At 38.8% G+C, this 12,054-nt stretch overlaps 1 protein-coding gene across 1 annotated transcript; it reads right to left on the bottom strand.

Annotated features, from left to right (window-relative positions):
- Positions 1-415: 415 nt before the first annotated feature.
- LOC104077702 (succinyl-CoA:3-ketoacid coenzyme A transferase 1, mitochondrial-like) lies at positions 416-10,346 on the bottom strand (the record flags this gene model as incomplete). The annotated part of the gene is made up of 4 exons (XM_009579017.1): positions 416-476; positions 5,977-6,083; positions 7,864-8,013; positions 10,211-10,346. Coding segments are annotated over 4 exons (454 nt in total), but the record flags the coding sequence as incomplete, so codon positions are not given.
- Positions 10,347-12,054: the final 1,708 nt, after the last annotated feature.

The raw sequence follows: 12,054 nt of genomic DNA, 5'->3' as shown, positions 1-12,054 counted from the left end.
ATCTATGTTGTTATGTATTTATCCTTATTATCAGGAAGTTTTGCATAAATTCTTATGTGAATTTTCTCAAGCACAGCCTAAGCCTACTGTTTCTTCTTTCATCCACATATTACTTCATTTAACAAAATTGAAGGCTGTTGCCATGTTTCCCTTGCAAAGGCTGATCACAGCGAACACAAAGTCCTGGCCAGGATCAGACGAACAGTAATAAACTGAGGAACCATGGTGAACTAATCATAAAACAGAGCATAGTGTTAGGAGCAGGCAATCCAAGGAGACAGGTTAGACCATTGTCCCTGGTGTGAAATCCCCCAATCAGTCAAGAAAAGGAGAACTCTGTCCCCAGAATACCATGCAAAACAAAGGGGTTTGTTGACTACAAGGGTATAGGGCTTACTATGTTTCAATTCCCTACCTCCACCACAGTTGTCTTGGCAGCTTTGCACATAGGTTGGTTGAAGTTTCTTGCAGTTTTCCTGCAAAAGAAAAGAAAATGAATAAATATTAAAAGCCGTAATGGTACGAGGAAAGGCTTTTCAAAGATAAGCTACTACAAGTATCTCTGTAATAAAAAATCACACATCTTTTCACTAAATAGCTACAGGACTAACAAGAGGGAGGAAAAAGTATTACGGAATTGTGTAAGATGCATATGAAATTAAATCATATTTTGCTACATTAGAAAATATTTGTTACAGCTCTTTTGACTTTTAATCAGCACAATGTTTAACTGAAATTGGGTATGCTACTGATGTCTTCACTTACTAGATCCAAGAGTAGCAGCAAGCTGGGCTTTGTACAATGTACCTTCCTATTATTTCACTGCACAAAGAATGAAATTAATCTCCCCAGAGGGGCCAGCACAGGGCCTAACAAGGTCTCAAGTCCCACATATGCCTTCATAATTCAGATTAGGACTTGGGATAGCACTTTGCACAGTAGTAAATTTAATCCAACTCTCTCGGTTAAAAAAGCTGTGCCAGTTTTGGCATGCGCTGCAAGACTCCAGCGTTCATCCTAAGTATTCCCACGCAGTATTACTGTAACAAGGAAAAAAAAACTCTAGGGAATAAAAGTAACACATGATGTGTATAACAGTGCTGGGATCTGCACCGAGATTCTAGTAGGCACAAGGAAAAACAAGTGACCTGTGTCAGCCCCTCTCTGTATTTTTCAGAAAGCAAACAAAACTGTGTGGCATAATATTTAAGAAAAAATGATGTCTATTTTAGTGGGGTTCCACTGACAGCATCTCAGCATTTTTCTCTTTTAAAAAGTAGAATTCTTGAAAATTTTTCATCAAAATGCATGAAACTAGGGTTCAAAACAAGTCAAAACCTCCTTTCCCCCCGTCCTCTTTCCACAGAAGCATTTCTTCTGACCATCCTTATTTCCCAACGCCTTCTCCTCCTTCTTCACCCTTTTGTGCGATGACCATGCCTAATGCTACAGCCACACTGAACTTTGGGATGCTGCTGCCATCTCGCGGCTTTGGGGGAGGTTGGGAATTGAAATGGCCAAATCCTGAGACTACTATGCAGTTTTAACAGGACTTCTAGTGCAGAGACCTATAAAATCAAAGCTATACCCAAAGACAAATATCTTGGGAAAATCCTGTTATATTGGCAATACGCAGCAGCTGCGAAGCCTCTAACAGAGGCTACAGAAGGGACAGTATCTTTTGTCCGTGGGTCTCCTCTGTGGCTGTGTAAACACAAAAGGATGTAAGAGGAGGAAACCATAAAAAAAAAAAAACAAAAAAAAAACCCTTGAATTTATATTCTTCTCTTAGTGCATGAATACAATACTAGCTAGTAGTGATTTAGGGAAAACTACCCTAAACTAGGTAGAGTAGAAAATGAGAAGAAAAACAGAATTACAAAAGCTGAATTAAAATAGCAGGGGAATGGATACCAGTGGGGGAAGGCAGATGTGGAAACAAAAAATTCAGTATTTCATCCCAAGCAACTACTTTTCTGAGCCAAAGACTTTCTCAAGATTGTAGTGGTCAGTCTGCCAGTAAAAGAAACTGATACAAAATTATTTTTACACAGGGGAAAAAGTTGTAAGAAAACATTTCAATGTCGAATTAAGAAGAGTTAATGGGCTTGATTCTGACCCCATTTATACAAGCTTATGCAATTTAGAATGTTCTTGGATTAGTAAAGTTGTTTCAGAAGCAGTAGTCTTTTACAAGATCAAAGGTCTTATTTCTAAAGAACACATCATCCAGAAGATAAAAGAACAAAACCAGTATACTTATTTTCTAACACAGAATAATGTTCAGGTTTTTGGAATATGAAATCTAGAAACTAGTTAGCCAAGTTTGCCTTTTTATTTTAAGACAGCTTTCTGGACATCTAGCCTCAGCAATGTCTACAAAGTCCATTGTTCCAGCGATGGATTCCTAAGCTGACCCAAAGGCATGACAACAGCTTTTCTCCCAAAGGCAAAACATAGCAAATTAATTCATTAGCAGACTAAACCAACAAACTACATCCGTTACGTACCTAATGGTGCAGAGATGAAGGGACACCTCAGATATGAGCTGAATTTACATATTGCAGAACCACTTGAAGCATGAAGAGATGACCTGACATGACTGTCTTTGACAGCAGAGGTCCTGACTCAGGTTATCCCTTCAACGTCTCTGTTCCTTTGTCAAGAGCATACTTTCATCGGCATCAAACTATATCTCCTCTTGTAAGGTGGAAGTGTATTGGGCTAGAACAACTCCAAAGCAGAATAGTACCAGATGAAAAGGGAGGGTAGCCAAAGCAGGCAGAATATCCACAAAGGCAGTAGAATTCCCTGCTGTTGTCCCTAACAAGCAAAGCTCCAAGGGAGCTTAAGACTTGGAGACACTCTGTTCTGCTACGTAGAACTAGTACCTGCATCAGATTAACAAAGCAAAATGCCCATATACACATCCTTTCAGCTAGCACAGGAACAAGGCAGGATTATTTCATTATGTTTGAGGGAATCTTGGATTATTTGTCTTGGTAATGGTGCATTACATCTAAGAACTATTATCTACTGGGCCAGATACAGGTCTTGTTAAGCAAAAGCTGTGGTGCAGAATAGTCCACTCAGCATAAGCATGCCTGAAATGAAAGCAGCCACAGCATGCTGGATGGAACAAAAGAACTAGGGGACACAAAGTATCATGTAGAAAACCCTGTTTGAAAAATTGCTTTCTAAAGGCACTTGTGCCATTCCGGATCCCCAAGAAACCAGTGTAGCTTCATGTATGAGAATAGACCAAAAAACTCATGCTGGCCTGTGGTCCAAATAAGTCTACCTAAAGTACATCTTTTAGATTTAAAAAAGCTCTTAGCCTGAGGGTGATTAACAGTTTGGCAGACACTTACTCCACTCCTATTGGCTCCACATATACTAGAGTCATGGGAAACACACTATAAATAGTACCACACTGCTGTGAAAGTGGTGGCAGATGTGAATAAACACAGAGCCTATGCCTATCTAGGGATACCTTAGCAAACAAAAACAGAAGTGTCGTGGTTTAACCCCAGCCGGCCACTGAGCACCACGCAGCTGCTTGCTCACCCCCCGCCCCAGGTGGGATGGGGGAGAGAATCAGAAGGGTAAAAGTGAGAAAACTTGTGGGTTGAGATAAAGACAGTTTAATAGGGAAAGCAAAAGCCGCGCGCGCAAGCAAAGCAAAACAAGGAATTCATTCACTACTTCCCATCGGCAGGCAGGTGTTCAGCCACCTCCCGGAAAGCAGGGCTCCATCACGCGTAACGGTTACTTGGGAAGACAAACGCCATCACTCCGAACGTCCCCTCCTCCTTCTTCTTCGCCCAGCCTTATAAGCTGAGCATGATGTCATATGGTATGGAATAGCCCATTGGCCAGCTGGGCCAGCCGTCCCGGCCATGCTCCCTCCCAGCCCCCCGCGCACCTGGCAGGGCACGGGAAGATGAAAAGTCCTTGACTAGCGTAAACATTACTTAGCAACCACTAAAACATTAGTGTGCTATCAACACTAATCTCATACTACATCCAAAACACAGCACTATACCAGTTAATAGGACGAAAATCAACTCCATCCCAGCCAAAACCAGGACGAGAAGTCACATAATAAAAAAAGTATGGAAGGGTCGGTCCCACTGGCAGTGACTACATGCTCAGTATGTAGCATGATGTCAAAAATACATTTTCCTTTTCATCTTGTAGATCACAGAAATATTGCTATAATATTCTAATCTATTACCATTTCCTCATCTGTTGTCTCCCGCAGGATATGAGATAAGCCTATGTTTCTCTGTTGTAGGCCACAAGGTAATCTGTGTCTCATGCAAAAACAGAATTGGTCACTGCTTATTATGAGCAAATTCTTTTAAGCTAGCAATACTCTACATTGAATAAGACACTGGATCATGATGTTTCCATCTTCGATTAGTTACACTTGAAAGGAGGAGTCAAGATTTTTAGGTCTCCTCCGGACGGAAGTAGTATCTGGTATCAACTGCATTGTGTGAATGTGGGAGACATATGAAGACTTCTGAAAGGAACAGGAGGGAGAGGGAAAGATATAAAGAGAGACCATATGACATAAAGGAAGAGGGGGAAAAAGGGAGAACGCAACCAGTCTGTTTCTGTGGAGAATGAAAGAATTTTTCAGAGGTAAGTAAGCATCCGTAGATAGATACGGGGTAAAAGCACAGAGACTAGAGGCTCAAGATCAAACAAAGACAAGCCCAAGGGGGAAGACTTGTTTCCTATATTCCATGTCCCAGAGCGTAAGGAAAGCAGTTTAGCAGCCATCAAATTCATGTGCACACACACAAGAAAGTTCAGTTTTCTATGAGAAAGCATCTTGTCTTGCCAGTGGGCAAGCCAGGATGTCAAAAGTTGGGTAAAATACAAAATTCTTTCTTAATTTTCAAGTACTTTAATTTAATATTATTATTATAAGATATATAGATAAAAATTTATGTGAATACACGTGTATCTATACATATATACACAAAAAAAGCATTATTTTATCAGTTGCATATTTATCCGCATATTTTCCAGTTGCTTTTTCAACTCCTTGTTTGTTTTAATACATACAAAGACAGACTGCATCATTCAGCATCTTCTCCTAGTAAACTGCAACTGATTCCCATAACACTTACCTTTTCATCTGATAGCCATAAAACAAACAAATAAAAACCAAACGTTAAACATAAGCAAACCTCTCCTGCTTCAGTTTAGGACAAACCAGAGCACAAATACAGCAAATCAAATAAATGATGTTACCACTAGTGCAACGCCCAAACTTTTCACTACAAAGGATGTTTAAATTCGTATGATGCCTCTCCTACACCACTGAGATCAAATCGACTTCAAACACACTTTTGTGGGGACAGAATCAAGTTTTCCCATCACTGACTGGCGAGAAGACTGACTCAGCTCCCTTCTCTTCTGACATACATGAACCCGCACTTCTTGGGTCAGCCTTCAGTTGTGTAAGGAAAAGGATCCAAAACAACGTGAAAATTTAAATGAACAGAATGTCACTACATTTCTCCACAGTCATCATAATGACTTTGGTCTGCTATGTCTCATTTTCAACTACCAATGTTTTATTTCACAGCTGTATCTGAATTCTCAAAAGTCGTTAGAAAAAGCAATTACATTCTGTCAATATGAAAGAAAGTGAAATTAGTAAAACATTATTTTGCCAGCACACAGGAGACAAGATTCTCCTTCTCTTTTATTATCTAAACCATTAAAGAATCTTCTCCCACTGGTAAACAAGTCATACCTGAAAATGATGTTTCCTGCACGATCAGCCTTCCATGCCTTCACAAGAGCAAAATCTCCTGTAATCGACTTCTCCAGAAATATGAAAGAAAGTGAAATTAGTAAAACATTATTTTGCCAGCACACAGGAGACAAGATTCTCCTTCTCTTTTATTATCTAAACCATTAAAGAATCTTCTCCCACTGGTAAACAAGTCATACCTGAAAATGATGTTTCCTGCACGATCAGCCTTCCATGCCTTCACAAGAGCAAAATCTCCTGTAATCGACTTCTCCAGAATGAAGTGACGACCATCAAACTCTCGCACCTACAGAGAAAAGTACACTATTGAGATGTAGGCTTCTTCAAACATATCTCCCATGTAATATTTATTTCATGGGGTTAATTTTACAGACTATTATATTTAGGCTTCTTTTTGTACTACATAAAGGTTTATCTGAAAAACTGTAGCTCAGCTGTATAATAACAGAGAAACACAGAAAGGCTGTAAACCCCAGTTTTATCATAGTGTCTCTGTTTAGTGAAATAGAACGAGAATCAGATCCGTATTTCTGCTGCTCCATCTACTGGAATTAGACATGCTTCTTCCTGCACATCTACCAGCTAACCAAAAACTAAAGTGCTAAAGCAAAACTGAAAAAGTTGAAAAAGTTCATAATCACTGCCCACCACCAGAAACCCCATATGTAAAGTGAAGTAGATTTGAGACAGACTACTCAAATCACATAATATGACAAGATTAATTTCATTTGGTTTTCTCTGCTTTTATGATCAATATTTGATATTGTGCCTGAAGCCAGAATATGTATATATGTGTATATGTATATATGTAAGCTGTATAACTGACAAACAGCTACTATTTTAATCCTATATAGAAACATGAAACAGCATTTCTCTTAACAATATAGAAGTTAAGAGTATACACAAATACTATTTGAGAGCTATTTAAAATTTCTGAGAGTGGGAGGAAGTATGACAAAAGTGTATCAGAAGTCAGTTGTTCGGTCCTGTAAAAGGAGATCTAAGCTTTTATAAAATGATACTTGCATTCAAAATGGATTTGGAGAATGGATTTGATCAAATCATGCTAGTCGTTTTATTAGCCCCCCCAAAAGACTGAGGAGAGTAAGAGAGACTTTTCCACAAATGTTAAAAGTAGAAGAAAAATATTATCAAAATTTTAAGCTATTTAATAAAACATTCCTTCAAATGGTGAAACATCATAATGACATATTCAGTGAGAAAATTAAGGAAAAAAAAAGACTAGGCTAATAATTAAATACTGAAAATAGCCATGTATAAAATACACAAAAATCATGGATGGGGAAAAATTACCTTTACCCTAGAGATGTACTTGAGGTAGAGTTTAATGCCGTTTGCAGCCTAATTGGAATATACAGCATTAGCCCCATCCATTTCTTCAATTACAGTTGTGGCACTGAGAAATGTCTTCCCTTCTCCAATTCTACATCCAATTTCAATATGAAGCCCTTGTTTCTCACTTGGAAGCCACGTTCTTTTTATTTCTTTGCAATTTCAAATACTCAGACTAAATTGCATTTCATCTATTGGCAAATGTGTTTCCTGAAAGTCTGTGTCAACTGAGCTCTTCCCTGTTTAACAGGAAAATGTCCCATCTCTTCTAATGCTAAAGCTTCACGTACAGCTGCAGAGCTGCTTACTCCATACCACAGTATTTAAGGAGCACGTGCCCCACTAATAGGAGGTTGCTCTCAATCCGTACTGTGCGCTGCAGTGGCCTGGTACAAGATTTTGTTTGAATACACAGCGAACATGGTCAAAGAACTGTCAAGTGAAGAGTGACTCAGCAAGGTAGGTTTTCTCTTGGACCAGTTCTTGATGCTAAGTCACCCTAAAGCTGTAAAAACTTCTTTAACACATCACAGAGGACGGAAGTGAGCAGTGGGAGGAAAACTAATGTGTCTGGTACCACAGCCATCCTGTTAATCCAATATACCAAGGTTAAATGTGGCCAGGAGGTGCTTAAACTACTGTTTATCTTGGAAATATGTAAGAAATTCATTTTTCAAAGCAGAAGGCTTCCTAACAACAAATTGACTTCTTACCTCTCTTGGCTGGCTAGCAATGGCAATGGTGCCATCTGTGTTGTATTTGATAGGTGCACCCCCTTCCTGCACCAGGGTCCCATAGCCGGTACTGGTGTAAAATGCTGGGATTCCTGCTCCTCCTGCTCTAATACGTTCAGCAAGCGTACCCTATGGGAAAACACATTTAAGAACTAGTCATCTGGGAAAACATACCAAACTTTGATGAATGGCTTGCATTAATTTGTTTTTATATCCTGTCATTTGGAGCTTTTCCTTCTGAACTCAGCAGACCATCACATCTATTTCTTCCTCCCATTTTAACTCTCCTTTGTGGGATTGGTACTGGATATGGCAAGAAATGCTTCACACATGGCCATAAACTGCTCAAGAGCACACCGTCACACAACTCCCTTACAACTCCCAAGCCCTAGCACTTTGCTGTGCCTCCTTTCCTTCAGCTTGTTTCCCAATCCATTGCTCTGAGAAGAGTAGACAGAGTTCTTTTTCTCTTTCCCACCTGGCTACATATGCTAGAAGGTTTTTCTTTTATAACAGTCCTACATGTTTGTTTCATTCTCCAACATCTTAAGAAAAACTTCATACCTCACTCAAAGTTGGAACAGCCACGCATAGCGGATTGAGAAAGGAAGAGGGAGTCCAGTGACCTGGGTTGCCTGTGCTAAGGATACCAAGAAGCTGACAGAACAGCATTTCTACTCTATTTGACCAGCCCAGCTGCACTCTGCTCTATGTCCAGCTAGAGAGATATGAAAAGCCGAAATTCCTCATCAGCCTTAATTATGGACTTATGGCCAAAGACATGTCTGCCTGCTTTTCATTAGTGTCCTTTCCCAAATTTTTTTTATATTTTTCTGGATTCAAAGCATGACAAGACTGTTATGGTCAATTATCTAGCTTGACGGTCTCCAAAACATAGGTTGCATTTTCCCCAGTTATCCTGCAAGAAACAAAATGACTTCTGGTAGGTTTACAAAATGGTGGCAAGAGGCAGATGCGAACCATGCAATGATACCAAGTCTTGTGTTCCAAGCAGCCTTAGCATTTCTAGATCTCACCATGACCTCTCCCTTACTGTGTAACAAGGACACAACAGTCCCCCATTTTGCCTGAAGTTATACCAAACTTGAAAAGCATTTTCCAAAAGGCTATTTTATCTTGACACAAGTATTTCAAATCCCCACATCTCCTAGCAAGTCATTAATTCACCTTATTGTTTACCATTGCACACTGTAGACCCAGTATTTTCATGCTGGATCTACATAGCTTGTCTGTGCAGTCCACAAAGCCAATTACATGTCTATGGAGTTCAAGGTCTTCTAGATGAAAGCACTGAACGTTAAGTAGAAAGAAGGAAAAAACAAATTGTGAGGTGATAGAAAGGTGAAATTTGTGACTTTTGAAACATGAGAAGGGACAAGTGCCTGGTTATTTCCATGTCAGCTGACTCGGTATAAAAGGAGCTTTTCTGCCCATCTCTGGGATTCTAAGAGACATTCCCAAGAGATGGAGCCCAAGAGTCTCTTCTCCAAAAACTTAAGACTGTTGCTTTTCCCAGAGACTTAAATCAATAGCTGTTTAAAGGCCAAAAGTTACATGTCATCTCTGGAAATGCCACACACTGACATGCTGTAGGCTTTACAGTTAGAGTACTAATTTCACAAAACTAGATCGCAACAGAATGTGGCTGATACTCATGATTTTAAGATCTCAATGCATTCAGGCTATTTAGCAGTTGGCAGTGCTAAAATAGTTAAAACTATGGTGCTAAAAAGTAAAGTTGTAAATATTGGCTCATAACATTATACAGAGATTAATTTAGTTAGGATTTAATGAACAAGCCCAAAAGAGTTATGTCTCACAATGAACTGAAATCTCCTAATTTGATTCCTACCCACTAGATGGCAGACACTGCACACGCAACATCCCCAAAAGCACACACGAGCTGCCACCAATACAGGAATTCAACAACTCCCTGACTTTTTTCCCCTTATATGGGCCACAGCAGTGAGCATACTTCGTGTGTTTTTCTACAATCTGGGAGGAACTACCAAAAATCAATCATTGTACAATAAAATATACATATATATATATATATACTTGAAATTAATATAATGTAACAAGCCATAAAAGGAATTCACACAATACAACCAGTTAGTTCTTAACAGACCCGTTGCAGCCTACAGCCCATGATCCTATGACAGCAAGTGCCACTTGTCTTTACTGCACATCTGCACAGAGGCAAAACATCTGGATTGCAAAATAATTTTATAAGAGCACTTAAGCACTATCCTACTCAGCATTTTAGATGAAAAGAAATCACCAGTCTCCTAGAGACGCTCCTTACCTGAGGTGTGAGCTCAACTTCAAGCTCGCCAGATAAATACTGGCGTTCAAATTCAGCATTCTCTCCAACATATGATGACACCATACGTTTTATCTGCTTAGTCTGAAGCAGAAGACCAAGTCCAAAATTGTCAACACTGTGTAGAAAAAGCCAGACAATACTTAGCATTTATAACAGAGTTTTGTTGTATTCAAACACTTAATAAACTTTAATGACTTAACAAGATAGGACAAAGTTATCTCCCCCCACTTTAGACATACAGAATTGGAGACAAAAATCAAATTCCAGCTTTTAGGCGGGAGAACACCAAAGCTACAATTAAAATTTAGGAGTCCAGTGCTCAGACCTCATCTCTTCTAAGGCACTGAATACATCCAAAACTTCATTTTAAAGACATTTCACATCTGACAGCCACAAACACCAGCTTAACAAGTGGTGTTATTTTAAGTACCTGCTCCTTTAAAAAGTCTTACTAATTAATAAAAAATCACACATGGCACAACCTGGCTTTGAGTGAACAAAGACTTACTTTTTGTTTAAACTTTTGCTCCCCAGGAAAAAGGCAAGTGATTCCTTAGCAGCTCAAGGAGAAAGGCGCATTCACATTTATAGTGCTGCTTTGTATATAAGGTAAGAGAATGTTTGTATTTAAATTTTCTTATTACAGTAAATAATTCACTTTCTTATTGAGAAATTGCCTACTCCAGCAAAAGATATTAACACTGCAGTCAAGATTTTCTTGTCTGTGTCATAATACCAGTTTAAACTGAATGCCAAAGATAACATACAACATTTTTCTTGTGCCAGTGCTTCTGAATTCTGATATCCTGAAGACATTACTCTCTATTAGTCTTTAGCGTTTTTGTTATTTTTATCATCCTATATTGTGTACTGATGGGAAAACAACACATTTCAAGAGTTACTGTAACAAAAGGGCCCTGTAAAAAAAACTATTTCAATTTGAAAAAACATGATGTTGAAATATAAAAATGGAAATAAACAGAGATGATATTACAAAGGCATGTTTCTTTTTCACACTTCCAACACATTATGCAGGATATTGGCAGACTGCTATATGTGTGCAAAGCTCCTCTACATTTTTGTTGGCTTCTGCAACATATGAGTGGAGAACTCAGAGCTTCCACTCCCACTATGGCAAAGGTGCCATGATCCAGAAGCACCTCATGAAAAGTGATGTATATTTGCCACTAGTTGTTTCAATTCACTATCATTTAATTATCCACACAATGGCTTGAGATTTCAAGATAAGAAATGTTGAAAAATATTAAAAGAATCCTTTAAGAAACCAAACCCCGTATCCAGCATGCTGTAATTAACATGCACATGTGCTTACAACATACACATCCTATTGAAAACACCACTCCCGAAAAAAAGCTCCAAAACGGTTGTCTGTACTTTCTAATTCTATCAATCGCTTTAATGAAATATATCCCTTTCGTATCTAAATCTCACCCTCTTGGTATTCTTACACCACCATGTCTACAATATTGGTTCCTCCTTTAGGCACTGTCAGAAATGAACTCTCTTTCCTCTAATGACCAGATGGAGAAAGTAATGCATCAGACTGCTTTCCCTTTATTCCCCCTCCTTATACCTTACCCAAATTATCGGTAAGTGTATCCCCTAACCCTGGCTTTATAAGCTATGGTGATGGGGAAAAAAAAAGAATGTAGAAGAGACATGTTTAAGTACTGTAATACAAATCTATATTCCCCATACAAAAAATACTATCTTTCTCAAAAAAGGGAAAAAAAAACCAAAAATCAAGATACAATGCTGAGTGAGCTGAGAGGTATTTGTTATGCACAATAAATCAGCATAGA

Source organism: Fulmarus glacialis, unplaced genomic scaffold (genome assembly GCF_000690835.1).
Source record: "Fulmarus glacialis isolate BGI_N327 unplaced genomic scaffold, ASM69083v1 scaffold39945, whole genome shotgun sequence".
Classification (NCBI taxonomy): Eukaryota; Metazoa; Chordata; class Aves; order Procellariiformes; family Procellariidae; genus Fulmarus; species Fulmarus glacialis.
The sequence above is the reverse complement of the archived record's forward strand: the minus strand, read 5'-3'. Positions and strand labels throughout refer to the sequence as shown.